This window comes from Mastomys coucha, unplaced genomic scaffold (genome assembly GCF_008632895.1).
Source record: "Mastomys coucha isolate ucsf_1 unplaced genomic scaffold, UCSF_Mcou_1 pScaffold12, whole genome shotgun sequence".
Taxonomy (NCBI): domain Eukaryota; kingdom Metazoa; phylum Chordata; class Mammalia; order Rodentia; family Muridae; genus Mastomys; species Mastomys coucha.
In genome coordinates, this window is record NW_022196894.1 from 6,068,728 (window position 1) to 6,094,455 (window position 25,728).

A 25,728-nucleotide genomic window follows, 5' to 3' on the forward strand; every position below is an offset into this window, starting at 1 on the left:
AAAAAAAAAAAACCTCTGGGGAAAGACACTTCATAATCAGCAAAGGTAAAATCTACCAACATAACATCTCATTTCTGAATATCTATGCCCCAAATACAAGGGCATCCACATTTGTAAAAGAAACCTTATTAAAGCTCAAAGCATGCATTGAACCCCACACAATATTAGTGAGGGACTTCAATACCCAAATTTCAAAATATGGTCAAGTCATTGAAACAGAAACTGAACATAGACAGTGAAACTAACACAAGTTATTAACCAAGTGGATTTAACAGATATCTACACAATATTTCACCCTAAAATCAAAGAATGTACCTTCTTAGCACCTCATAGAACCTTCTCCACTGATCATATAATTGGACACAAAACAAACCTCAACAAATACAGGAAGATTGAAATAATCCCATGCATTTCATTAGATTAGCATGAACTAAGGCTGGAATTCAATAACAACAAAAAGCCCATATAATCATAGAAACTGAATAACTCTCTATTCAATTTTAACTTGGTCGTGGAAGAAATAAAGAAAGAAATGAAAGACTTCCTAGAATTCAATGAAAATTAAGGAAAAGTATACCCAAAGTTATGGGACACACTGAAAGCAGTGTTAAGAGGAAAATTTATAGTACTAAGTGCCTTCATAAAGAAATTGGAGAGATCCTAGATTAGGGACTTAACAGTACACCTGAAAGCTCTATAACAAAAAGAAGCAAACACACCAAAAGGTATAGACTCAGGCTGAAATCAGTAAATTGGAAACAACGAGAACAATACAAAGAATAAACAAAACTAAGAGCTGGGTTTTTTTTTTTTTTTTTGAGAAAATAAACAAGATAGACGAACAGCCAAATTAATTAAAAGGTACAGAGACAGTATTCAAAATAACAAAATCAGAAATGAGAGGGGGAACAAAACAACAGAAATTGAGGAAATTTAAAAAATTATCAAATCTTACTACAAAAGCTTATACCGGACAAACCCAGAAAATCTAGATGAAATGAATGATTTTCTAGTCAGACACCACATACCAAAATTAAATCAAGACCATGTAAACTATCTAAACAGTCCCATAACCATTAAGGAAATATAAGCAGTGATTAAAAACTTCCTAACCAAAATAAAAAAAAAAAAGTCCTGGGCCAGAAGGTTTTAGTACAGAATTCTATCAAACCATTGAAGAAGATCTAATACCAATATTCAAATTATTCCACAAAACAGGAACACTGTGTAATTCATTTTATGAAGCCACAGTTACTCTGATACCTAAACCACACAAAGACCCAACAAAGAAAGAAAATTTCAGACCAATTTTGCTTATTTTCAATATAAAAATACTCAATAAAATTCTCACATACCAAATCCAAGGACACATCAAAAACATTATTCACCATGATCAAGTAGGCTGCAGGGATGGCTCAATACACAAAATTTCATCAATGTAATCCACTATATAAACAAGCTCAAAGAAAAGTCACATACTCATCTCATTAGATTCTGAAAAAGCCTTTGTCATAATCCAAAACCCCTTCATATTTAAAGTCTTGGAGAGATCAAGAATCCACAGCACATAACTAAATATAATAAAAGCAATATACAGCAAACCAACAGCCAATATCAAATTAAAATGAGAGAAACTTGAAGCAATCCCACCAAAATCAGGGACAAGGCTGTCCACTCTCTCCCTGTCTACTCAATATAGTACTTGAAGTTCTAGCTATAGCAATTAAACAAAAAAAAGGGGGGGGAATCAAGGGATAAAAATTAGAAAAGAAGAAGTTAATGTATCATTATTTCCAGATGATATGATATTATACTTAAGTTGCCCCCAAAATTCAATGAGTGAACTCCTACACTTGATAAACTTAAGAAAAGTTGCTAGATATAAAATTAACTCAAACAAATCAGTTGACTTCTTTTATACAAATGATAAACAGGCTGAGAAAGAAATTAGGGAAACAAGACCCTTCACAATAGCCACATATAGTACAAAATATCTTGGTGTAACTCTAACCAAGCAAGTGAAAGATCTGTATGACGATAACTTCTGAGAAAGAAATTAGGGAAACAAGACCCTTCACAATAGCCACATATAGTACAAAATATCTTGGTGTAACTCTAACCAAGCAAGTGAAAGATCTGTATGACAATAACTTCAAGTCTCTCAAGAAAGAAATTGAAGAAGACCTCAGAAGATGGAAAGATCTCTCAGGTTAATTATACCACTCCTGGGATGGGTGGAGGTGGAGTAGGAAACTCTAGAATTCCCAGAGATCTGGGATGTGAGAGGCTTCCAGGACTCAGTGGGGGTCCTTAGCCAAAATGTCTAACAATGGGGAGATGGAACCTTAAGATACCACCTTCAGTAGATAGACAAGGCCCCTAGTAGAGGGATAGAGTCATGAACCCACCCTCAAAATTTTGACCTGGTATTATACCTGTCTAAAAGAAATGCAGGGACAAAAATGGGGCGGAGACCGAAGGAAAGGTTGCCCAGTGAACAGCCAAACTTGGGATCCATCTCATGGGTGAGCACCAAAGCCTGACACTATTACTAATGCTATGTTGTACTTGCAGACAGGAGCCTAGCATGGCTGTCCTCTGAGATGCTCTTACCAGCATCTGATCAGACAAGTGCAGATGTTTACACCCAACCATTGGATTGAGGTTGGGGAACCCTATGGAAGAGTTAGGGGAAGGATTGAAGGAGCTGAAGGGGATGGCAACCCTATAGGAAGACCAACAGTGTCAACTAACCTGGGTCCCTGGGAGATCCCAGAGACTAAGCTAAGCCACCAACCAAAGAGCATACACAGGATGGTCTGAGGTCCTGGGCAGATATGGAACAGAGGACTGCCTTGTCTGATTTCAGTGGGAGAGGATACACCTAATACTGTAGAGAGTTGATGCCCATGTGAAGGGGAATGCTCAGACGGGGGGTGGAGCACCCTCTCAGAGGCAAATGGGAAAAGGAGGGGGTGAGAAACTCTGGGAGGGGAAACCAAGGGGACAACATTTCAGTTATAATAAATAAATAAATAAGTAAAATAAATGAATGAATACATAAATACATAAATAAATAAATGATTGTATAAGTAAATAAACTAAAATGGAGGAAAATGCAAGAGATTTATTCTGTAACTTCAGGGTAAATGAAGATTTTTGAATTATAACTCAAAATTCAAAAGCCATAGTAATGATTAATATATTCAACTATAAAAAATAAGATAAATGTGGAAGAAACATCTTTGACAGGATCAAAATTGATGAACTGGTTAAAAAATGTTTCTTCTTTTTAAAAAGTTGGTCAAACTCACTTATAATAAAAATGTCCAAATTAAAACTTTCCTTAGTAGAACTGTTCAGAAGGTGAACTGGAAGTCGTGCTGGTAACCACCTTGGAGAAACAGACAGGGTAAATATACTATTTTTTTAAAAAAAAGAAATTTGTCAACATCTGCCAAAGTTAAAATTATATATAATGTTTGACCAACTATTTCAAGAAATTAATTTTACATTACACAAGATATACATGGATAGTCTCCATTGGAATATTATTTGCAATAGCAAAATATTGGAGAAAACTTAACTCTCTATCAGTAGGGCATCAGATAAATACAACATGGGTCCTTTACAAATGAAAGCTTATGCACTGACATAGAACAATCTGGAAGATGCCAGGGGAATAGAAGATAGAGTAAATGTATTTGTTTACTATGGAGGGAGAGTCTGAGGCTGAGGAAGAACAGCACAGAAAGAGAATTTAACTGTTCATTTTTCATGTATGTTCTCTGTTTTGGATGATGCAGGGGATTGAACCTACTTTTTTTTTTTTTTTTGGAATGGATATTTTACTTTATTTCATCTATTTTTTAAAGGGTATGTTCTTATTTGCATATAATTATACCCAATAGTCTTTCTTTTTATTAGATATTTTCTTTATTTACAATTCAAATGTTCTTCCTTTTCCTGGCTTCACCTATAAAAAAACCCCTATTCACTCCCCCTCCCTCTGCTCACCAACTCACCCTCTCCTGCTTCCTGGACCTGGAATTCCCCTACAATGGGGCATAGAACCTTCACAGGACCAAGGGCCTCTCCTCCCATTGATGATTGACTAGGCCATCCTCTGATACATAAGAAGCTGGAGCCATGAGTCCCACCATGTGTACTCTTTGGTTGGTGGTTTAGTCCCTGAGAGCTCTGGGGGTACTGGTTAGTTCATATTGTTGTTCTTCCTATGGGGCTGCAATCCCCTTCAGCTCCTTGGGTCCTTTCTCTAGCTCCTCCACTGGGGACCTGTGCTCAGTCCAAAACCTGGATGAAATGTATAATTTTCTAGACAGATACCAGATACCAAAGTTAAATCAAGATCAGATAAACAATCTAAACAGTCCCATATCCCCTAAAGAAATAGAAACAGTCATTAATAGTCTCCCAACCAACAAAAAAGCCTAGGACCAGATGGGTTTAGTGTAGAGTTCTGTCAGACCTTCAAAGAAGACCTAATACCAGTACTCCTCAAACTATTCCACAAAATAAAAACAGAAGGTATGCTACCTAATTCATTCTATGAAGCCACAATTACTCTGATACCTAAACCACACAAAGACCCAACAAAGATAGAGAACTTCAGACCAATTTCCATTATGAATATCAATGCAAAGATAATCAATAAAATTCTCACAAACTGAATCCAAGAACACATCAAAATGATCATCCATCATGATCAAGTAGGCTTCATCCCAGAGATGCAGGGATGGTACAATATACCAAAATCCATTAACATAATCAACTATATAAACAAACTCAAAGAAAAAAACCATATGATCATCTCATTAGATACTGAGAAAGCATTTGACAAAATCCAACATCCCTTCACGATAAAAGTCTTGGAAAGATCATTAATTCAAGGCCCATACTTAAACATAGTAAAAGCAATATACAGAAAACCAGTAGCTAACATCAAACTAAATGGAAAGAAACTTGAAGCAATCCCACTAAAATCAGGGACTAGACAAGGCTGCCCACTCTCTCCCTACCTATTCAATATTGTACTTGAAGTCCTAGCCAAAGCAATTAGACAACAAAAGGAGATCAAATGGATACAAGTTGGAAAGGAAGAAGTCAAATTATCACTATTTGCAAATGATATGATTGTATACTTAAGCGACCCCAAAAACTCATAAACCAGAGAACTCCTAAACCTGATGAACAACTTCAGCAAAGTTGCTGGGTATACTATTAACTCAAACAAATCAGTGGCCTTCTTCTACACAAAGGATAAACAGGCTAAGAAGGAAATTAAGGAAACCACACCTTTCACAATAGTCACAAATAATATAAAATACCTTGGTGTGACTCTAAGCAAGTAAAAGATATGTATGACAAGAACTTCAAGTCTCTGAAGTAAGAAATCAAAGATCTCAGAAGATGGAAAGATCTCCCATGCTCATGGATTGGCAGGATTAATATAGTAAAAATGGCCATCTTGCCAAAAACAATCTACAGATTCAATGCAATCTCTATCAAAATTCCAATTCAATTCTTCACAGAGTTAGAAAGAGCAATTTGCAAATTCATTTGGAATAACAAAAAAACCTAGGATAGCAAAAACTATTCTCAACAATAAAAGAACTTCAGGTGGAATCTCCCTCCCTCACCTCAAGCTGTACTACAGACCAATTATGATAAAAACTGCATGGCATTAGTACAATGACAGGCAGATAGATCAATGGAATAGAATTGAAGGCCCAGAAATGAACCCACACACCTATAGTCACTTGGTCTTTGACAAAGGAGCTAACACTGTGCAGTGGGAAAAAAAGACAGCATTTTCAACAAATGGTGCTGGCTCAACTGGCAGTCAGCATGTAGAAGAATGCAAATCAACCCATTCTTATCTCCTTGTTAAAGCTCAAGTCGAAGTGGATCAAGGACCTCCACATAAGACCAGATACACTGAAACTAATAGAAAAGAAAGCAGGGAAGAGTCTAGAGTACATGGGCACAGGGGAAACTTCCTGAACAAGAACACCAATGGCTTGTGCTGTAAGATGAAGAATTGACAAATGGGACCTCATAAAATTGCAAAGCTTCTGTAAGGCAAAGGACACTGTCAATAGGACAAAAGGGCAACCAACAGATTGGGAAAAGATCTTTACCAATCCTATATCTGCTAGAGGGCTAACACCCAATGTATACAAAGAACCTAGTTCTTTTATGCTCTTCACTGAACTATATCCCCAGCCCTCTTTTTACTTCTTATCTGGAGAAAGTTGCCAAGGGTAGTCTTGAACTCATTTTGTAAAAGCAGGACTCAAATTTATGTTTTCTTGTAAAACTTGGATAATAGAGCTACAACATTAAGCACAAGTGTTGATTTTTTTTTTAATTTTTGAAATATACAAATGTACTATCTATTCAAACCTTAATTTATTCCAACAATTAACCATGGAGTCTGTTTGAAACACATGTGGTTTCTACTAGCATTATCCCCAGTAAGTGCAAACCTTCCTGGTGGAGGCCTACTAAGCTCTCATCCCTAATGCCTAGCATGCAGTTGTCACCAAAGAGATAATTCCTATCCCTGTAGGTCCTGCTTCTGGATTTGAAGGAACCCAAAGCAGCTCTTACATGGGAGATCGAGTACAGGGCAGACCGCCATCTGCCCACCTTTCCCAAGTTGGATGTCATAATTACTATACGGCTTTCAGGAAACAATTTGTACAATTTGTAACCTTGGCTGGTTTCTGCTTCTGTAATGCTTCTTTTTCTTTTTCTTTTCGTAATATTGTATTTAAAAAAAAAATGAAGGAAAATAACCCATGTTTGAGTTCTGGGTGACAAATGGAAGACAAGGATCCAGCCTTCAGTGACATCATCCATGCTGTGTTCATGGTCTGTCTGTTCATCTGAAACAATACCATAGACATTTGTGAAAAGAACCTTTAGAAAAAAACCCACACCATGGCTAAGTTTTAAAGTCATAAAAATTCTTTTGTGGTATCTGCTAAAATCAAATCTATACGGACTCCATGCCCCAGCAATTCCCACAAGGAGAAGCATGGGCAAAACAAGACACATACAGGGATATCCTTAAGATCAGATCCATAACACCCCAAGCAGAACAGTACTCACACATCGACCAGGACAGAGAAAGGCAGATAAACTTGTCAAGTGTATGGTCATGAGACTCTATACTGTCATGAGAAATGAGACCTAGAACTTATTGCAAGATCCTCACACTCAGAATCCTGTGCTAAAGAAGACAGACAGAAAAGTAGAACAAGCATATTGATGTTATTTATGGGTTGTAGTAGCAGGAACTGACCTTCAGCTTTGGGAGTGACAAGAGTGGTTGGAAGACACTATTAAAGATGGGGTGGGCGGCTACTGCCATGGACCACTAGCCCACAACACCAGTTAGTACAGAGTCATCGAATAATTTATTTAATACCCAACTTTTTGTGTTGTTGTGAATATAGAAAGGATTTTTTTAAATCATTCCATGCTAGAACAAGCCATATGTGAGTTTTGCATAAGTCATGGGCTTAACTTTGGAAGAAATGTTCTTCCTGTCTGTGCTAAGATACTGATCAAATTGAAAACACAGGCCTGACAGGGGAGAATGCTCTCTGACCATATTCCTGAGGAACTATGCAGAGATCTGGGTTTAGTTTGACAGGGATAAGGAGCTTCTTAGTTTCCCCAAAGTAAGAAGCAAGAGGAAGCAGCTGAGGGCCCGTGAGGATACTGTCCCTGCAGTCACATGTCAGGCGCAGAAACCCCAAATGACTGAAATCCCCATTGAAGCTAATTTTCTAGATAATCAAAAGTTCTCTCATTATAAAATTCCTTCATTTAAAATGAAATCATTTAATGGAATCCTTCTAAATTATATTTCACACATTCTGACTTTTTAAAGATGTCCAAATGGAATTTAACCTTTGTAACAAATGACAGCAATAGCAATAAGTACCATCTTATGCCAGGTGCTACTCAAAATGCTCTCTCTCTCTAGCACATTTGTCCATCTTGTTTCTCACAGAATTCTCATGAATTAGGCTCTGTGATTATTCCCACTTTAAAGATGAGGCTCGGGATGATTACATAAAGGTCACACACAGAAATCACAGAATTAATAGTAGGAAGAGGCCATGCCTGTCTCCAGAGCCCAAGCTCATGACCACTGAATGTGGTAGTTTTCTTTCTCTTATGTGTGGGGGCTTGGGAATGGGTACATTCATGTGTGTCATATACATGAGGCAACCAGAGCTCAGTGTCAGATTGTTTGAGTATTCTCTACCTTATTTGTTGAGACTTGGATTCTCCCTGGCCTGGAGCTCACTAAATGATCCAGGCTGACCAGCCAGGAAGCTCCCTGTCCCTACTCACCACCACAACCTCTATCCCTACCCACCATTACCACCACTATGACCACACTAGGATTTCAAATACCACCATACCTGGCTTAAAACTAAACAAACAAAAGTAGATTCTTTTGGATAAGATCTAAGTACTCATGTTTGTGTGGTCAATGCTTTATCCAGATGAACCAGCTCCTCACCCTGTGGTATCTTTTCTGTGTTTGTATATGCACTTGTCTGTGCAGATGCACTTGCCTGTGAGTATATGTGTAGGCTCCAGAGACTGACCTGACTATACTTGCTTTTGACTGATAGATCTACTAACATCAGAGAACAGTACTGAGCCCCAGATACAGCACCATTCCCCAGGGAGACCAGCCAGTGCTCCGCTTCCAAGTGGACTACACTGGACCACTTCCTTCATGGAAAGGACATGTTTTGTCATTACTGGAGTAGATACTCATTCTGGTCATGGATTTGCCTTTTCAAATGTAATGTTTCTACCAAGACACTTATAGAATCCATGGACTTATAGCATGCCTTATCCCTCATTATGGAATTCCACACAGAATAGTTTCTGACCATAGAACTCATATCACAGCTATTGAAGTATGACAATTGGCCCATGGATCATAGAATGCAATGATCTTACCTTGTTTCCCACCACCCTGAAGCAAACAGCCTAGTAGAAAGAAGGAATGGCTTTCAAAGTCATAGTTACAATGACAATTGGGTGGCAACAGCTTGGAGGGCTGAGGCAGGATTCTCAAGAATGTAATATATTCTTTGAGTCAGTGGCTAACATATGGTATGGCTTCTCCCACACCAGTATCCCCGGGTCCAAGAATCAAGGGGTGGAAGGAAGGGTAGCTCCACTCACTATCACACCTAGTGACCCACTAGGAAAATTTGCTTCCTGTTCCTGAGACTTTATCTTCTGCTGGCCTAGAAGTTGTGGTTCCAGAGGTAGGACATGCTCCTTCAAGGAGCCACAACAAACATTCCACTTAACTGGAAGTTCAGACTTCCTACCTGGCCACTTTGGGCTTCTGATGCCCTTAAGTGAACAGGTTAAGAAAGGAATAAGTGTTAAGAGGGATGATTGATCCATATCGCCAATGAAAAATTGGATTGCTTTTCTGCAAAGGAGATAAGAAAGATTATGCCTGGAGTCCAGAATATCCTTTAGGATGTGTCTTAGTTAGGACTTTATTGTTGTGAAGAGACACTATGACCAAGGCAACTCTTATAAAGAACATTTCACTGGGGTTGGCTTACAGGATTAGTGACTCAGTCCATTATCATCATAGCAGAAAGCATGGCAGTGTCCAGGCAGGCATGGCACTGAAGGAGCTGAGCGTTCTATATCTTGTTTCAAAGGCAAACAGGAGAAGACTAGCTTCCAGGCAGCTAGGAGGAAGGCCACTCATAATCCACCCCTCACAGTGACACACTTCCTCCAACAAGGCCTCACCTCCTAATAGTGCCACTCTCTGGGTCAAGCATATTCAAACCATCATATTCCACACCCTGGCCTTCCATAGGCTTGTTCAGACACATGAATCTGTGGGGTGGGGGACAAGGGATGGCACATATCTAGTCATAGCATAATGTAAAATACATTTATTCCAACTTCAAAAGTTCCCATAGACTATAGCAGTCTTAACACTGTTAAAAGTCCAAAGATCAAACTCTTTTCTGAGATTCATGCAATCTCTTAATGGTAATGCCGTATAAAATCAAAATAAAAAAGCAGATCACATACCTCCAACATCACAGGGTGTACATTACCATTCCAAACCTTCATAGTGAGGAAATACTGGACCAAAGCAAGACTAAAAACCAGCTGGGCAAACTCCAAACTCTGTATCTCCATGTCTGATGTCCAACTTCTTTTAGCTTTGTTGGCTGCAATACAATTCTTTCCCTGGGCTGGCTCCACTCCCTGTTAGCAGCTTTCCTCAGCAGATATCCCATGGCTTTGGCATTTCTAACATCTTAGGGTTGCCAGAGCAACCTCAACTTCACAGCTTCTTGTTTCAATGTCTGGGATGCACACATGATCTTCTGGGCTCTCCCAAAGAGCTTGCAAGGGTCACATATCCAGCTTTATCCTCTGTAGCATTCTAGACTATGGTTGACTCCACTCCACTGCTGCTGCTGCTCTTGGTGGTCATCCCGTGGTACTGGCATCGAGACCAATATACTGGGGTCTTCCACTGCAACTAGGCTTCTACAATACCTCTCATAGGCTCTCTTCATGGTGCCAATCCTCAGCTTATTTGTATGACCCCTCAGGCTTGGGCCGTCAACAGCAACTAAGGCTGCACCTTCACCAGTGAACTTCTCTGGCCTCTCATAGAGCCAAGCCTCAGCTGCTTTCCATGACCCCTTCATGCCTTCAAACCAGTACCACCTGGATGATTATTACACATTACCTACTCCAGCTGCAGCACAAGGTACAACCTTGGTTTTATCTCTGGAACACAGCTTCTTTGTGATCTCAGAAAACATTTCCCAGAAGATTTCATCTCATTGATACTGGTCTCTTTTTAATCACCATTAATTTTTTAGCTCCAGCTAACCAGCATTAATTGTCCCAACAGTCCCTACTATTTTTGTCTCTAAAGCCAGGGACACATGGTCAAAGCTTCTGAGTTCTGCTGCTTGCTGGAGCTGGAACACAGCCCTCTTGTTCTATTATACTATCACCAGCTTTCTATTTTCCAGCTCCTTCACTGCCTAAGCTTGACTATCATGGAATTTGCTCTATAGATGGACATTGAACTCAGAGGTCTACATGGCTCTACTGAATGCTGGGATTAAAGGTATGTATCACCACACCTGGACCTAAGCTTTTCTCTACTTGGAACTTGTTCTGTGGCAGGCTGGCCTTGAACTCAGAGATCCATTTGCCTCTCTCTCCTTGGATTAAAGGCATGTATGTACTACCATGCCTGGATCTGATCTTTCATGGTCACTATTCCTCCAGATGCAGATCAAAAGTCTGTGTCCTTCATTTCTGGATTGTAGTTCATTCCAGAATAAAAGTACAAATGAAAACAATCAGGTAATAATGCCTAACATGGCATAACTATTTCTTGTTCAGCTGCAAATGCATAAACAACAAGCTTAGCTGGGTAGGATCTTGCCCCGAAGTCACCACTTTCTTAATATATTTATCTCCTTGAACATAGGATTCAGCTCCATTTCACTTCCTGGTGCCCCTTCATTACTTAAACCATACATTTGTATTTTTTTTTTCTTTTTAAGCTTGCTATGCTTTATTAGAATGCCCTTCATAAGAGTGAACCACAGTCTAAATTTGGTTGATTTGAGAACTCTCTTACCAATACAATGAATCTAAACCTGTTTAGCTTAGCCTCTGGTCGACTCTTCAGACATGGGTAAAGGCAGTGACACTCTTCACCAAAAACATCATAAGAATTATCTCGAGTTCTCATGAATGTTTTCCATATTCCTACTAGATGTCCCATTAAAAGCCCGACTTAAAGCATTCCATTGCTTTTCAAATTCAAAGTCTCAAAATCGACATTCCTCCAAACAAAAATATGGTCATGGCTATCACAACAATATCCGACTCCTGGTACCAACTTCTGTCTTAGTTAGGACTTTATTGCTGTAAAGAGACACCATGACCAAGGCAACTCTTATAAAGGCTATTTTACTAGGACTGGCTTTCAGGTACAGAGGTTCAGTCCATTATCATGGCAGAAAGCATGCCAGCATCCAGGCAGGCATGGTGCTGGAGGAACTGATAGTTCTGTCTTGTTCCAAAGGCAAACAGAAGACTAGCTTCTAGGCAACTAGAAAGACGGCCTCTAAAAGCCCACCCTGACAGTGACACACTTCCTCCAACAAGACCACACCTCCTAATAGTTCCACTCCCTGGGCCAAGCATAGTCAAACTGCCACAGGGTGTTTTTGTTAAAGTCAATGGGAAACTACAACAGCCTAATCCAGGGAAAATGAAAAAGGGCACAGACTCATGAGGGATGAAGGCATGGGTCACTCTGCCAGGAAAAGAGCCAAGGCTTGCTGAGTTGCTTGCTGAAGGTGGGGGATACAGAGTGAGGAGTAGAAGGTAGTTGGTAATACCATCTAAGGATGTTACCAGTTGCAGAAATAAGAATTATAATTGACTTAAGCATTTCTGTCATAATTTGTTAAGTATGTGTTTGTACAGATATTTGTGTTTTCTTCCCTTAACTTCTTTATCATATAATGTAACATCAATTAAGAGAATATCAGTGGTTATCATAGCTGAGTTTTAGATACTCAAAGAATGTCCCTTAAGGGACATTGCCACCCATTTTAAAATGTATAATATGTTTACTTGTACAATTAATATTTATATCATGTTAGACATAACTATGACCTAGTTGTTTTCATTCATAAGTGAAAATACAACACAAGGAGATATGTTGTACATCAAGTTGACAAGGTGTTAATTTGTAATGACTATTCTTGGTTGTCCACTTGACTCTATCTGGAATTAACTAAAAACCAGCTGGCTGGGAACCCTTGTGATGGTTTTATTTCTTAATTAAATAATTTTAAGTAGGAAGACCAACATTCAATCCAGATCTTTTGAGGTGGAAAGATACACATTTAGTCTGGACCACACTTTGTCCTGGCAACCTATATAAAGAACATGGAAGAAAGAAGCTTGTTCTTTTGCCTTCTTGTTCTTGCTTGCAAGCATATACTGAAGACCAGCTGAGACATCCAACACTACTGACTGAACAATTGCTATATTTGTGGACCTTTCATTAGTAGACAACCATTGTTGGACTAACTGGACAACAGCCTGTAAGCCATTTTAACAGATTTCCTTTGTGTGTGTGTGTGTGTGTGTGTGTGTGTGTGTGTGTGTGTGTGTATTTGCTTATATATACATTTATATAAACATATGTATATGTACATGTATGATGAGTATCAATGCACTCATGTGAGAAAAATACCCAAACCAAGGAGTCATCTCAATATTAACAGAAATTATTCCCTGAAGGTGGTACAGAGCCAGCGCTGGTATCAGGATAGTCAGCCTGAACAGGAAATCTAGAGACCCTTGACTAAGACAGCTTCATTCTATCATGTCAATGGGTAGACCAAAACTCTGGCTGTGTCTTTAGAAAGCATTTAAGTTCTCATATCTTTCCTTTCCTGTTTCCTTTCTCCTCACACCATTCTTTGCTCAGTGTCTCATGGGTGAAATTTGGATTTTTGCATTCTAGACACAAACTGCCTCTGAGCATCATCCCCAGCCACCTTCATCAATATTGTACTATCAAGCTGCTACTAGTACTTTACCCTCCCCAAAATAAGCTAATAGAAATCTAGTTTTCCTTTCTTTAAGCTTTAACCTTTTTAGGTCTTTCTACTTGACAAAGATATCCCATGGAGTTGAATCAACTTCTTTATCAGTTTAAGGAACCCCTCTGGGTTTTTCACATTTCCTTACTTTGTGGGTTGCTTTCTCTTAACAAGAAGCCTGTGATGATCATCATATTAACACAAACACTCCTCTGCTGGGGGGCATCTAGCCTGAGCTATCTCTCCAGAAAATTCTCACAGATAAGCACCAAGCCATGCAGAGTCTGTTTCTGTCAGATTTAAAGACTCAATTCCTGCAGAGAAGAAGGAATGAATGTTCTTACCCAGTTTTCAAGCTGACCAAGGCATCCTCTACTCCCCTCTGGTTGAATTTGGTCATGTACTGATGCATATAGGGGTAGTTGTTACGAATATTCCTCTCTGTACTTCCATTGGGTACTGTCCCAAATCGGAAAGGTGGAGAATAATCATGAGGTCTCTGGAACTGGGGTGGGTGCAGTTGGGGAGGAAAAGGAAGAGAGAGAGGAAACCAGTGAGCATTCATTCACACAGTGGCAGTTCAACATGTAGCAGTAAAGAACAGAAAAAGAGATTTGCTCAGGCTCTTTGTGCTCAACCACGTCTTCCATGGGTCTGTGACCTCTAGGGAGGCAGAACAGCGTCTAGCTTGTGGTTTTGTTTCCATTCTCTATTCTGTTCCCCAGAAGCAAGAACAGGGGTTGGTCAATGAATATTTGCTGGGGATAGCTTTCCTGTGCCATTGAAGAGACTAACATCATGCGAGGCGCATAGTTGGCAGTAAGATATGCTCCAGGAGGTAAGGGTCTACTTTATGCAAAGTCAGTTATCTGTTTTGTGACAATCTTTCCTTTTGTGATTACTACCAATCATACCTTGCTCTCAGCTCCAGAATATGGTCATATGCTGTAACTCATTCATCCTCCATTCAATCATTTACACAGTCAGTATTTATGGAGTCCTAACAGTTACCTGCCACAATGCCTGGCCCATGGCAAACCCAGGTTAAGTTTGTGATCCAAAGAACCCACTGATTACTTCCTGGGTTCTCGGGTTTCATAGAAGTTTTCTAGTTCCATGAATCTTTCTTGACTAACTGACTGATACTACCTGTTAATAGCATGCATGTGTACACGTGTGTGCATGTGCGTGTTTGCAGGTATGTATGTGTGTGCCTGCATGTGCAGGGCAGACATGAATCATACACATCATTCCTCATGACAAAATCTACCTTGTGTTTTGACACAGAGTCTTTTACTGGACCTGGAACTTTCCAAATAATTTAGTGTGGATGAAGTTCTAGGAGATGAAATTTGGGTCCTCATGCATGCAAGGCACTTGGCTGACTGAGACATCACTCCAGCCCCATGTTCACAGCCTTAAAACATTTTATTAGGATAACTTGAATTGCACACAACAACATGTTTTGTTAGAACATTTAATTATGTACAAAATGTACTTGGATCAAGTTTTAGAGTATTTGATCAAATTAAAGTCAGTTGGTATAACCTGCATCCTAAAACTACAATTGTCCCTAGAGATAGCATAGGCAGGGGCCATGAGACTTAGCTGAGAATCTGTCCCTCCCAACTAGAGACTATGGGTAAGTCATTTCATGCCATCCTGTCTCCCATCTTCTTTCAAACCTGCAGTAGGGATCATACCAGCAGTTCCCTTATAGAATTATTATGAAAACTGAAGAATAAAACATCCACCAAATAGCAGCAGTCAAGAAAGCATTAGGAACTAATACTTTAGTGTCTCTTGTTTGTTGTGGGCAAAACCAATAGCCCAAGCTGTATTTTTCTACAAACTGTGAATTATGAAACTATGATCACAAAGAACCATGTTTTGTCAGCTTATTTTGTAATGACTGATATTTGCCCAGGGCTTACAAGGGGATAACAGTGTGCCCCAAACTTCTAAAGATATTGGTCATGTAATCCTACAGCAGGAGGTTAATATTACAACGTCATTTTATATATGAGGAAACTGAGGCTTCAATTATATGACCTGTGTAAAATATGGTCATGATGATGCACATCCATATCATAGCATTCAGGCTGAAGCAGTAGGGTCACAAGTTCAGTGCTAACCTAGGCCACACATCAAGGCATTGTCTCAAAAGTAAATAAAATATTGGTGAGGACCTGGAGATTCTGAAAGCCTAAAAATATTCCCAAGAAACCAATGCCAGTCCTAGGACCACATTTCCATGGAATCTCTTCAACTGGCATATCTGCCTGCTTTACACAAAACAAGGAACATCTAGACAAAGTATCCAAGTTTACTCAAGACAGAGACCAAACACAGGTGCTGGTCGGACTTCCAGAACTCCTACTTCTTGCTGTTAATTAAACATTCTAGATGAAAATAATTTTTCCTAAATGAGACATGCTGCAACAGAATTAGCAGCATAACTGGATCTGGATGTGGGATAGGGGGACATCCATTCTCTCATTTAAAGTATCCTGCCTGGATGGATTTTGCACTGTGTGTGTGTGTGTGTGTGTGTATTACATATGTATATGTATGTGCATATATATATGTTTGTGTGTGTATGTATGTGCGTGTAAGGATGTATATATGTATGTGTGCATATGTGTATATATGTATTCATTCACATATATGTATGTATGTGAATGCATGTATTGTATGCATATATGCACATGGATGCATGTAGGGTAAGTGTGTGTGAAAAATGAAGAGAGAGAGAGACAGAGAGACAGAGAGAGAGCATACAGCATAAGGCTCTGTGGTCTCATTCTGCCACACAGCAACCTTTCTTTCTCATCTCCAGAAGAGAAAACACAGCCAGGGCTGCCTTGTAGGGCAGCCGCAGGCACTGGTGGACCGGTACTCACAGCGCTACTCATAAATCTAGTTGTTGTAACAGCCACCTCCAATCTCTGGAGACAGGGAGAAATGGTCTATTGGACTAAAAGCCTTCCATTTCATTCTTCAACTGTTGCTGAGATGCAGCAGTAAGATTTGCTTTCCTCTGATTGCACAGAGACAGACAAACCCTAAGTCTTTGTGAGGTCTCATATCCGCAGACAGCAGCAACAACCCTAACACCCAGGAACCTTCCTCACTAGATCAATGACTGTCACAGTTTTAAACAATTCACCATACATTCTTCATTGTTACCTGTACACACATATTCACACACATACACATATACACACACACAACTTTCTATATGTAACACACTTTGATGGCACCATGCTGTATTTTTCTGGATTTCAAAGTACATTCATATATTTTAAAATTGAAATAGAATGTATAAAACATAGAACATAAAACATTTTGAATATATCCTTCACTGGCATTAAACATACTCATTTTGTGTAACTCCCACTACCATCCATCCACATGTTTCAAAAATTTCAAACCTTTCCATAAATGTTGTGGCTCACTGGAGAGTCATGACCCCCAGCCTGAAAAGTTAGGATCCTGAATGGCTCCTCTTTCTCAACTAGATCTATACTGTAGATGTTTCCTCATGTTTCCTACTGGAATGATTCTGGTGAGACTACCCCCCAGTCAGGTACCTATTCATGCAGAGAGCAATAGTTGTGGCTTCAATAACTGGTGGTGTAGAGCCTCCCATGTCAGTAGGACCACAGAGCAGCAACATCATCACACAGTTCCGATCATGACAGCTCCTCCCAGCTCCTTATCTCCCACGTGGGAACTGGATTGTTTAGAGCTGTCCATGAAGCCCATTGAGCCTGTTTCTCTTAACTATACACTGTGCATAGCTTTGCGAAATAGTCATAAGATGCTTGAAATGGCATGTAACTCGATTGTTTCATGCACATCATATTTCACGTCCCACAGTGGTCACATGTGTATAGTTCTTGCTGACTGTCATCACTCAGAATAGCTTTAGCCAGTCTCTTTCCAGTGTGGAAAACACAGAACCTTTTCCTAATTAGCTTTCATCCAGCCTGGGGACAGGTCTGAAGGTCATCTAAGTGAATAAGCTATAGAGGGAACTTACGATGAAGGATACGTGCACAAAGCTAAGAAATATAATTTGCAAAATAAATTCAGCAATTAACCAGTACATCTCTTCATACTGTATTCTTATGAAACCTAAGCTGTAGATTAGGAGAGATGTGTCCCCCGTGACTGGAAATCAACAATACCTAGTAACTGTGTGTACTAGTTAATCATGTGTGTACAGGCACACATGTAAGTGAGTGCAATGCATGTTGAGGTTAGAGGGAACGTCCAGTGTGGCCAGTGTGGCCCTCAGGGGCCATCCACCTTCTTAAAGACAGAATCATCACCATCCTGGAACTCTCAGGCAGTCCAGGCTGGCTGGCTAGTGAGTGGCCAAGATCAGCTAGGTGGGCCCTCCCAGCACTGGGACAGTTAGCTTGTATCACTATGCCTGGCCTGTTTGGCACAGGTTCTAAGAATAGAGCTCAGATCTTAGTGCACTGCAAGACAAGACCTTTAAGGGCTGAGCTATCTCTTCAGCACATGCTTCTCGATGGGAAACTAACATGGTGTGGCCTTCAGGGGAGAAAACTTGGTTCAGAGGCCTCCCTGCTTAGTCTGTGGCCTCTCTACCCCTGAAAAGGCACCATGACTCTAAGAATCTCCCCTGCCTGGGAAGCCCCTAAAGCCCTGCATGGGTGGTTTCAGGAGTCCAAATCTATACAATAACTTTCAAGGTTCCAGAAGTGAAGGTTTAAACATGGCAGTAATGATGACAATGACAAGAAGAAGAAACAGGGAGGAACAAGAGCAGGAAGGAGGGGTGAGTGGAAGGAAGTGGGAGGGAGGGAATAGCACAAGTAACCTACAGTGGGAAGAAGATTCTCCCTAGTCCTCTCCTTGCATCCACCTTGTCAGAGCAGACTTAGCATATTCTTTTGTTTAGAAATTGAGCCCTGAGGATGCTGAGACATGGGAAGCCTTAAGACCATCAGAGTCAAGGTTCACATTTGAACTCAGGTCTGTTTGATCCCAAATAAGATGACCTTCCTCTCAGACATGAATTCTCTGTTAGTGTCACTCCCAGCATTTTGGAAAGGGTCCTCACTAGCATTCCAGATTTCCTGTATAGTCTCTGAAGCTTCCTTCACAGATTCACCTACTTGTTACCTAAGCCCAGGTTCATCTATGCAGACCATGAGCCCCAAACATTGTCTTTCACAGCAAGCACTGGTTGAAGAAAAAACTCTCAAACCTGAGGGTCACTCAGGTATTCATGATTTAAACATTGAAGCAAAATCACCCCTGTGTGCCATATTAAAACAAATTGATTCAGTGCAGATTAATATTTTGCAAACTTTCCTAATGTAGCTGTCCTTAACCTTCTAGGAGCATTTAGATCATTTACTCAGAAATTTTCTGTTTGTCAAACTGCATCAAACATTTAATTAAAAGAACTATCAGTTTGCATTTGATGCTCTGAGTATGGGAGCTGAGCTGGGTCCCATGGGGTTATAGCATCTGCTACTGGTACCTCTGAACCAGAAAAGATCAGGCACATGATTGGTGCTTAAAATTAGTTTTCCTACAAGTGGCCATATTATTTAGACTCCAAACTATAATGCAAGAGATTTCTTTCTCTTTCTCTTTGAAAATTGGAACAAAAGTTCTGGAAAGATGGTTTGGTAGGTTAGGTGTCTGCTGCATAAACTTAAGGACTTGAGTCTGGACTCCCAGCACCCATGAAAGCACTGGAGATGGCAGCATACAGCTATAACCATAGGATGAGGGGAGAAAGCGTTGGAGATGGCAGCATACAGCTATAACCATAGGACGAGGGGAGAAAGAGTTGGAGATGGCAGCATACAACCATAAACATAGGACTAGGGGAGAGAAGAGGGGATCAAAACAAGGAGATCCCAGGGGCTTGCTGGTCAGTCAGTCTACTCCAAAAAGTGAGCTCCTGGTTTAGTAAGAGGTCCTGTTTCAAAATCATTATGTAGAGGGTGACTGAGAAAGACAATTGGCATTGACCTCTGACCTCCATGTACACTCACAGGAGCATGATAGAAACCAAAACTGCTTTTCAACTGATTTTGTGGAAGAGCCTCCCATTCAGAGTAGAGTTCCCCACTGCCTTCCCGAGTCATTTCCTCTAGGAATTGCATCTCTGACCCTTCGTATAATAGAGTCATTGGATGGTACTTTGTGCCTGTAGAAGACTTCAAAGGGCATAAAGCTGTCATAGTTTTCATCAACTTGGCTTAAACAAACGTAGGAAGAGGAATCTCTTCCATCAGGTTGGTGTGTGGGAATGTGAGAGGCATTTTCCAACTTGCTAATCAATGTAGCAGGGTCCAGTTCACCCTGAGCAGATGGTCTCGTAACTAAGAAAGGTAAGTAAGCTTGAGCCTAGAAGCAAGCCATAAAGAAGCAGTCCTCCATGGTCTCTGCTTCAGCTCCTGCCTCTAGGTCCTGTCTTTCCTTGGTGATGGATGAATGCCTTCTTCTCTATGCTGTTTTGGTCATTGTTTTTCCATGGCAACAGAAAGCTAATTAGTGCAAAGGCAAAGGCATTGCTCCAGTATCTTTTGCTTTTCTCCAAAAGGGTGAATCCCAGATTCACAGAGAAGAACCAGCAAGCAGTGAGGTCAGATGGTGTGACTAGCCCTGGAAGAAAGGAGACAGATCTAACTTTTCTGCCTCTAGATGCAATCCTTCAGTGGCCTATGGATGGCACTTGTTTCAGACGGGGTTCTCCTATCCAAGCCATGAGCCAAAACTTCAGATGAAAGTGACTTAATGATGACAGACTTCAATGCAGACCAATCAGGGAAAGGGGGTAAAAGAGGGGCAGGAAACTGGCCAAAGTTCTGTCCAATGGTCTCTGTTTGATTCTGTGGCTAGCTCTGAAGAATCCGCATGCCTCCATCTGTCCATCTGAAGAGCAAGTGGGACCTGGGCTTCTGTACTGCTCATGTTGTTTAGAGGTGACCTGTGACCTCAACTCTACCACCACAGTGAAGAAGACCCTTGCTATGAGCAAAGCATGCAAAGATCCAGAAAAGGTGTGGGGGACACAGATCTAGAAAAATTCCAGTGGACTCAAGTGAAGAGTACACATATCTAACATAGCATATATGAAATTACACATTAGGCCAACACTTTGATATCAAACACCTCCTAGGTACTATAGTGCTATAAAAATTTTTTTTCTTCCAGGGTCTGGAAGTGCAAGTCTCTAATTCCAACTACTTAAGAGATTGAAGCTGAAGAATTTCAAGTTCAAAGCTAGTATGGTCTACAGAAGGAGTTTAGATCCAGCCTGGGCAATGTCGTGAGACCTAGTCTCAAAACAGAAGCTAAAAGGAAGGCTAGAGATAGAGTTCAGTGACATTGTGTAAGTGATCCTTGGCTCACCCCCACTACTGGGGAGAGAGAGAGAAAGAGAGAGGGAGAGGGCAGATACAAACTGGCCAGTTCTGAACCCCTCCTTCCTGAGGTAACTTTAGTCTTATCAACTTAACTCTTTAAGATCCTTCCCTGCCCAACACTTCCCTTTTCTCTGATGTTTTCTTGTGCACCGTTTATTTCCTCCTACTAAAACGCTAGTTCCTCCAGAGCTCTGGCTCAGTCTGTCATGTTCGCCCAAGTAGCCTAGAAATATCTCTGTAGGCTTGATATTTTCTCTCCAACCTGAAGTTCAAGGGAGAGCAGCCACAAAAAGAGTAAAATGGTCTACAGGACCCAGGAAGTCCGAAGGCACCACCTGGGGATGAGGTTGGAGATACGGGAGAGAGCTTTGGTGAGCAAAATGGAGAGAATTGTGGGAAGAGGCTGCTGGGATGGAAAAGCATCTACTCCAGTTGTGGGGGCAGATTTCTGGGCCGCTGAGAGAGGTCAGAGCTCCCTAGTCCCCTTTGTGAAGGTGACTCCATCTCTGACCTCTTGCTGTCTTTCCATTTCTAGGACACCACACAGCTCTTTCTCCCAGAGTGTGTGCTGTGGATAAGCTGCAGAGGCTTTTCATGGGCTGATTTTCCACTCAGCAGTTTGTAGATGAATGCAGAACGGGTAGATGCAGACTTGTGTCAACAAGATGCGACAGGGAGGTTTTATAAAGAGACAAATTATCCCTACACACGAGACAGAAAATCTCTGCTGTGCTGCAGGCTCAGCACTGCTGAGTTTAGCAAGTCAAGATTTGTTTCCTGAGCTAAAATTTCAATAGGAGAATGAACCCACTTTACCTCTCTTCATCCTCTGTGAGGATTTCTGAATAGTCACTCAAATGCCACAGTTCTCTCTGGGATTCAGTGCAGAATGGGAAAGCAGGTGCTATGGTGCCCAGCTTACTGAGGCAGGGGTGTGGTGAAGAACATCTAAGCCTGGGGATAGAAACCTCTGTGCTCACTCCAGAGAGTTGGAAGTGCTGCTGAGCAGGCTGACTAGATTGTGCTATGAACAGGTGAAATAAGTGTGTTTCTGGCTAAGTGTGTATAGATGACTTTTTAAAATGTCCTGTGCCAGGAATCCAAGACATGTCGTATACACGAGATTGGAGTTCACAGTGGGCATTCTACAGCATTTTCCCTTATCTAGGCAGCACACCCTCCTCCTCATCAAATCCCCAAGAAGACTGAGTTCCAGCCAGTGCTACCAAGTGATCTTGAGCTGCAGAGCCTCGGTGTGGGCATCCTTCAGATCTTACAAATATGGGAAGCCACCGACCACATGGAGAAGCTGAGAAAGACACTCCTTTACACACCAGGCCATGGAGTTTAAGATGCCTTCTCTAATTTAGTTGATCAATATGCAATTTATGAGGAAAATCTCCTGCCTTTGGGTTATAGAGAGGACGGTCAGCTCCCCGAATCACCCCTGTAGGATAGCACTTAGTATGAAACCTCACTCAACCAGGAAATGGGCTCTCCTTACCTTCTTGTCACTGAGGCCAGTCACTTGGTCCACAAACTCCTCCTGGATCATGAAGGCAGCCAGATTGGCTGTGTAACTTGCAAGGAAGATGACGGCAAAGAAGGCCCACACTGACACCATTATCTTGCTGGTTGTGCCTTTAGGATTCTGGACAGGCACAGAATTGTTGAAGACCAGGCCCCAGAGGAGCCATATAGCTTTTCCAATAGTAAAAGAAGGCCCATGGGGAGCTGCAAGTGGCAGAAAGAACAGTCACAGTGTTTTCTCAGAGTGCACGCTCATGTGTGTGTGTGTGTGTGTGTGTGTGTGTGTGTGTGTGTGTGTGAACTCTGACAGTTCCTGGTAGCATTAGAGGGCTAGAAGGTAAAAGCACACCAGTGTTCTCTTCCTCCTTTGTCCCTGGAACTTTACTGCAGTCAACACCTTTTTTGCTTTAACATAATTAGCATTTTCCTCACATTTCTATCTAACTGGATTTTAACACATTTCTTAAAAAGAAAATAGCTATGCAAAAACGAGGGTTTCCATGAAAAGTGGCGCTAAGACATGGTTTTAAATTTGGATTTGATTTCCATTTGGGGAAACCAAAGTCCTTAAAAATGTAAAGGAGTCAATCCTCTTGCTCTTGCTCCCTTCTCTTCTCCTCTTGTTCCTGCTCCTTACCTCCTCTCCCCACTATCCTCTCCCTCACTCTCCAGGTACTCATGGTTGGCCTCTACTTCTCTTCTCTTCTCTTCTCTTCTCTCCTCTTCTCTTCTCTTCTCTTCTCTTCTCTTCTCTTCTCTTCTCTTCTCTTCTCTTCTCTTCTCCTCTCTTCTCTTCTCTTCTCCTTCCCTCTCTCCTCTTTTCTTCTCTTCTCTTCTCTCTCTCTTTCTGCCTTTCTCTCAACTCTCCTCCCCATGCCCTGAATAAACTCTATTCTATACTAAAAAAAATGTAAAGGAGAACTTGGAGGGAAGAGAATTAGGAGTAGGTTTGATCAAAACACATTATATGCACTTATGAAACTCTCAAATAATTAAAAAATTTAAAGTAAATGTAAAAGCCTACAGAAGCAGGCAGTGCAGGGTGGATTGCTTCACTATTGGCTATCCCTAAGAGCCATTCAATATGGCAGGAGCATGCTTAGGATTCTAATTCAGTTGTCCCTAGAAATTGCTCCTGTTCAAGTTCATATGAAAAGTGTCCACAATATACCAATACATGAATCACATACTCTTTCCTGAGGCACTCAGGAACAGAACAATAGAGCCTAATTCTTCCAGCACTTCACAAATGGGAGACGTTTCATTGTAGGTCACAGAGAATGAACTGACATCACATCACTCTGCAGGGCTCCCAGCAGTGTGTCTCTTTTGAGATTCTTAAGTGTTCCTTGTGACAGGCTTAACTAAGGAGGCAGAACAATATGTGGAAATTTATTGGGATGGGGCATATGAGGATGGTAAAGCAGTCAAGACTTCAAATTGTACCAAGCCAAAAAAAGAAATCATTCTATGATTTCACTCTGAGAAAGAAAAGCTCCTTCTTTAAGCAGAAGGTTAATTTTTATGTCATTTAAGTAAATGAAGATATGACAAAATGATGCACTCAGTTTTCTGCTGGCAAAAGCAGCAGGGAAGGCAACACATAAAGTATCAGATTTGAGTTCTGTTGGGTGGGAGTTCTGGAATTCTGTGTAGGAAGCTAAGAGAAGACCCTTTCTCCACTGGAGGCCAGACACTTTCCCACATACAGACAAAATCTAGCATGCAATGTGTGAAGAAGACAACTAATGCTATAATTCTCAATCTCCCTTGATTCTCTTTGTCTAGTTTTATGATTTTTCTAGAATTACTCCCAAGAGATCAAGAACTCTTGAGTCAATCTAGCTAACTTCATTAGCTACTTAAGTACAGAAGTCACAGCAGAAGTGACAGTCATTCAGTAATCAGAGATGGGGCTGGGAGTGCGGTCCTTGGGATAGTTTGGAAATTCCAGATTCATAAATGGTAGGTTCTGTTCCAATTGTGTGTCCCTTCCTAATTCAGGTCTTTGTCTTTTATTCCTTGTTTGCTTGTTTCTATTGTTGAGAGTAGAGCCCACACTATTGCACACACTAAGCTGCAGCTTTAGCCCTTCTGAAAGGTCTGTTAAGACTTTCCAGACTAGTCTAGATGACCTTGAAGGTGTCCTACCTCGTCAGTAGCTGAGATGACAGGGCTACACTGCAAGTGTTGTCTTCACTGGCAGGGCTACGGTTGGTTTCACTAGGAAGGCTATACCACCCAAGGTTGATTTCACTGAAAGGTCTACAGCACTAGGGTTGGTTTTACTGAAAGGTCTACACCACCAGGGTTGGTTTCCCTTTCCATTTCTTAGACAGGTCAGGATGGGTTCTAACTTCAGACTTTTCTATTGGCTGATACTTGAATGGTCTTTTCTGTCTTTCTTGCAATTAAACTCTTCCTTTAGATCTCAGCTGAACATCATCGAACTGAACACCCTTCCTTGTTTTAGCATCCTATGCAATAGCAGTACCACATCCCTCACCACCACATGAGTCTGACTTGTGCGCTTCCTGTGATTCTCTGTTATCTGTGATAACTAATTAATTTGCTTGCATCTTGTCTCTCCAGCTAAGTCCTAAAGTCCATGAGAGTCTGATTCACTTGATGTCTCCTGCACCTGCATGGGGCTTCACACACAGAAATATACTCAGTAAATACCCATGCAGTGGATGGGAGTGCACAACGGTGTAATCTGATGGTGAAAGTCCTGTTTTCCCCTAGTGTAATCATCACAAGGAACGGCCTCAGTCTCCCCTGGGCTGAAAGCTCCTTCACAGTTCATCCCTTACTTAAACACATGTTTAGGTATGGAATCTTCCTGGTTTAGGAGATAAAACACATGGTGTTCACTGCTCTTCAATGGCTAAGAAGTAGAAAGACATGAAGGAAACAATGTCCCTAATAAACTGGCATGACCTCTTATGACCTCTTGACTGCTTCTAGTATTAAATGTTTCACGTGTTGAATTAAAGGATGACCTATTCTGGAGGGATAGTTAAGACATCAAGTGTTCTTCTTTGAGGGGGCAGGTGGGAGTACCAAACTTG

The 25,728-nt window shown here is 40.9% G+C and overlaps 1 protein-coding gene across 1 annotated transcript in view; it reads right to left on the reverse strand.

Annotated features, from left to right (window-relative positions):
• Grin2a (glutamate ionotropic receptor NMDA type subunit 2A) overlaps nt 1–25,728 on the reverse strand; it is a 440,150-nt gene that overhangs the window by 55,045 nt on the left and 359,377 nt on the right. Inside the window, exons 10-11 of the mRNA XM_031362288.1 lie at nt 22,632–22,861; nt 14,048–14,208 (exon numbers count right to left, since the gene is read on the reverse strand). Coding sequence (XP_031218148.1) covers nt 14,048–14,208; nt 22,632–22,861 — 391 coding nt within the window. The remainder of the gene's footprint in view (nt 1–14,047; nt 14,209–22,631; nt 22,862–25,728) is intronic.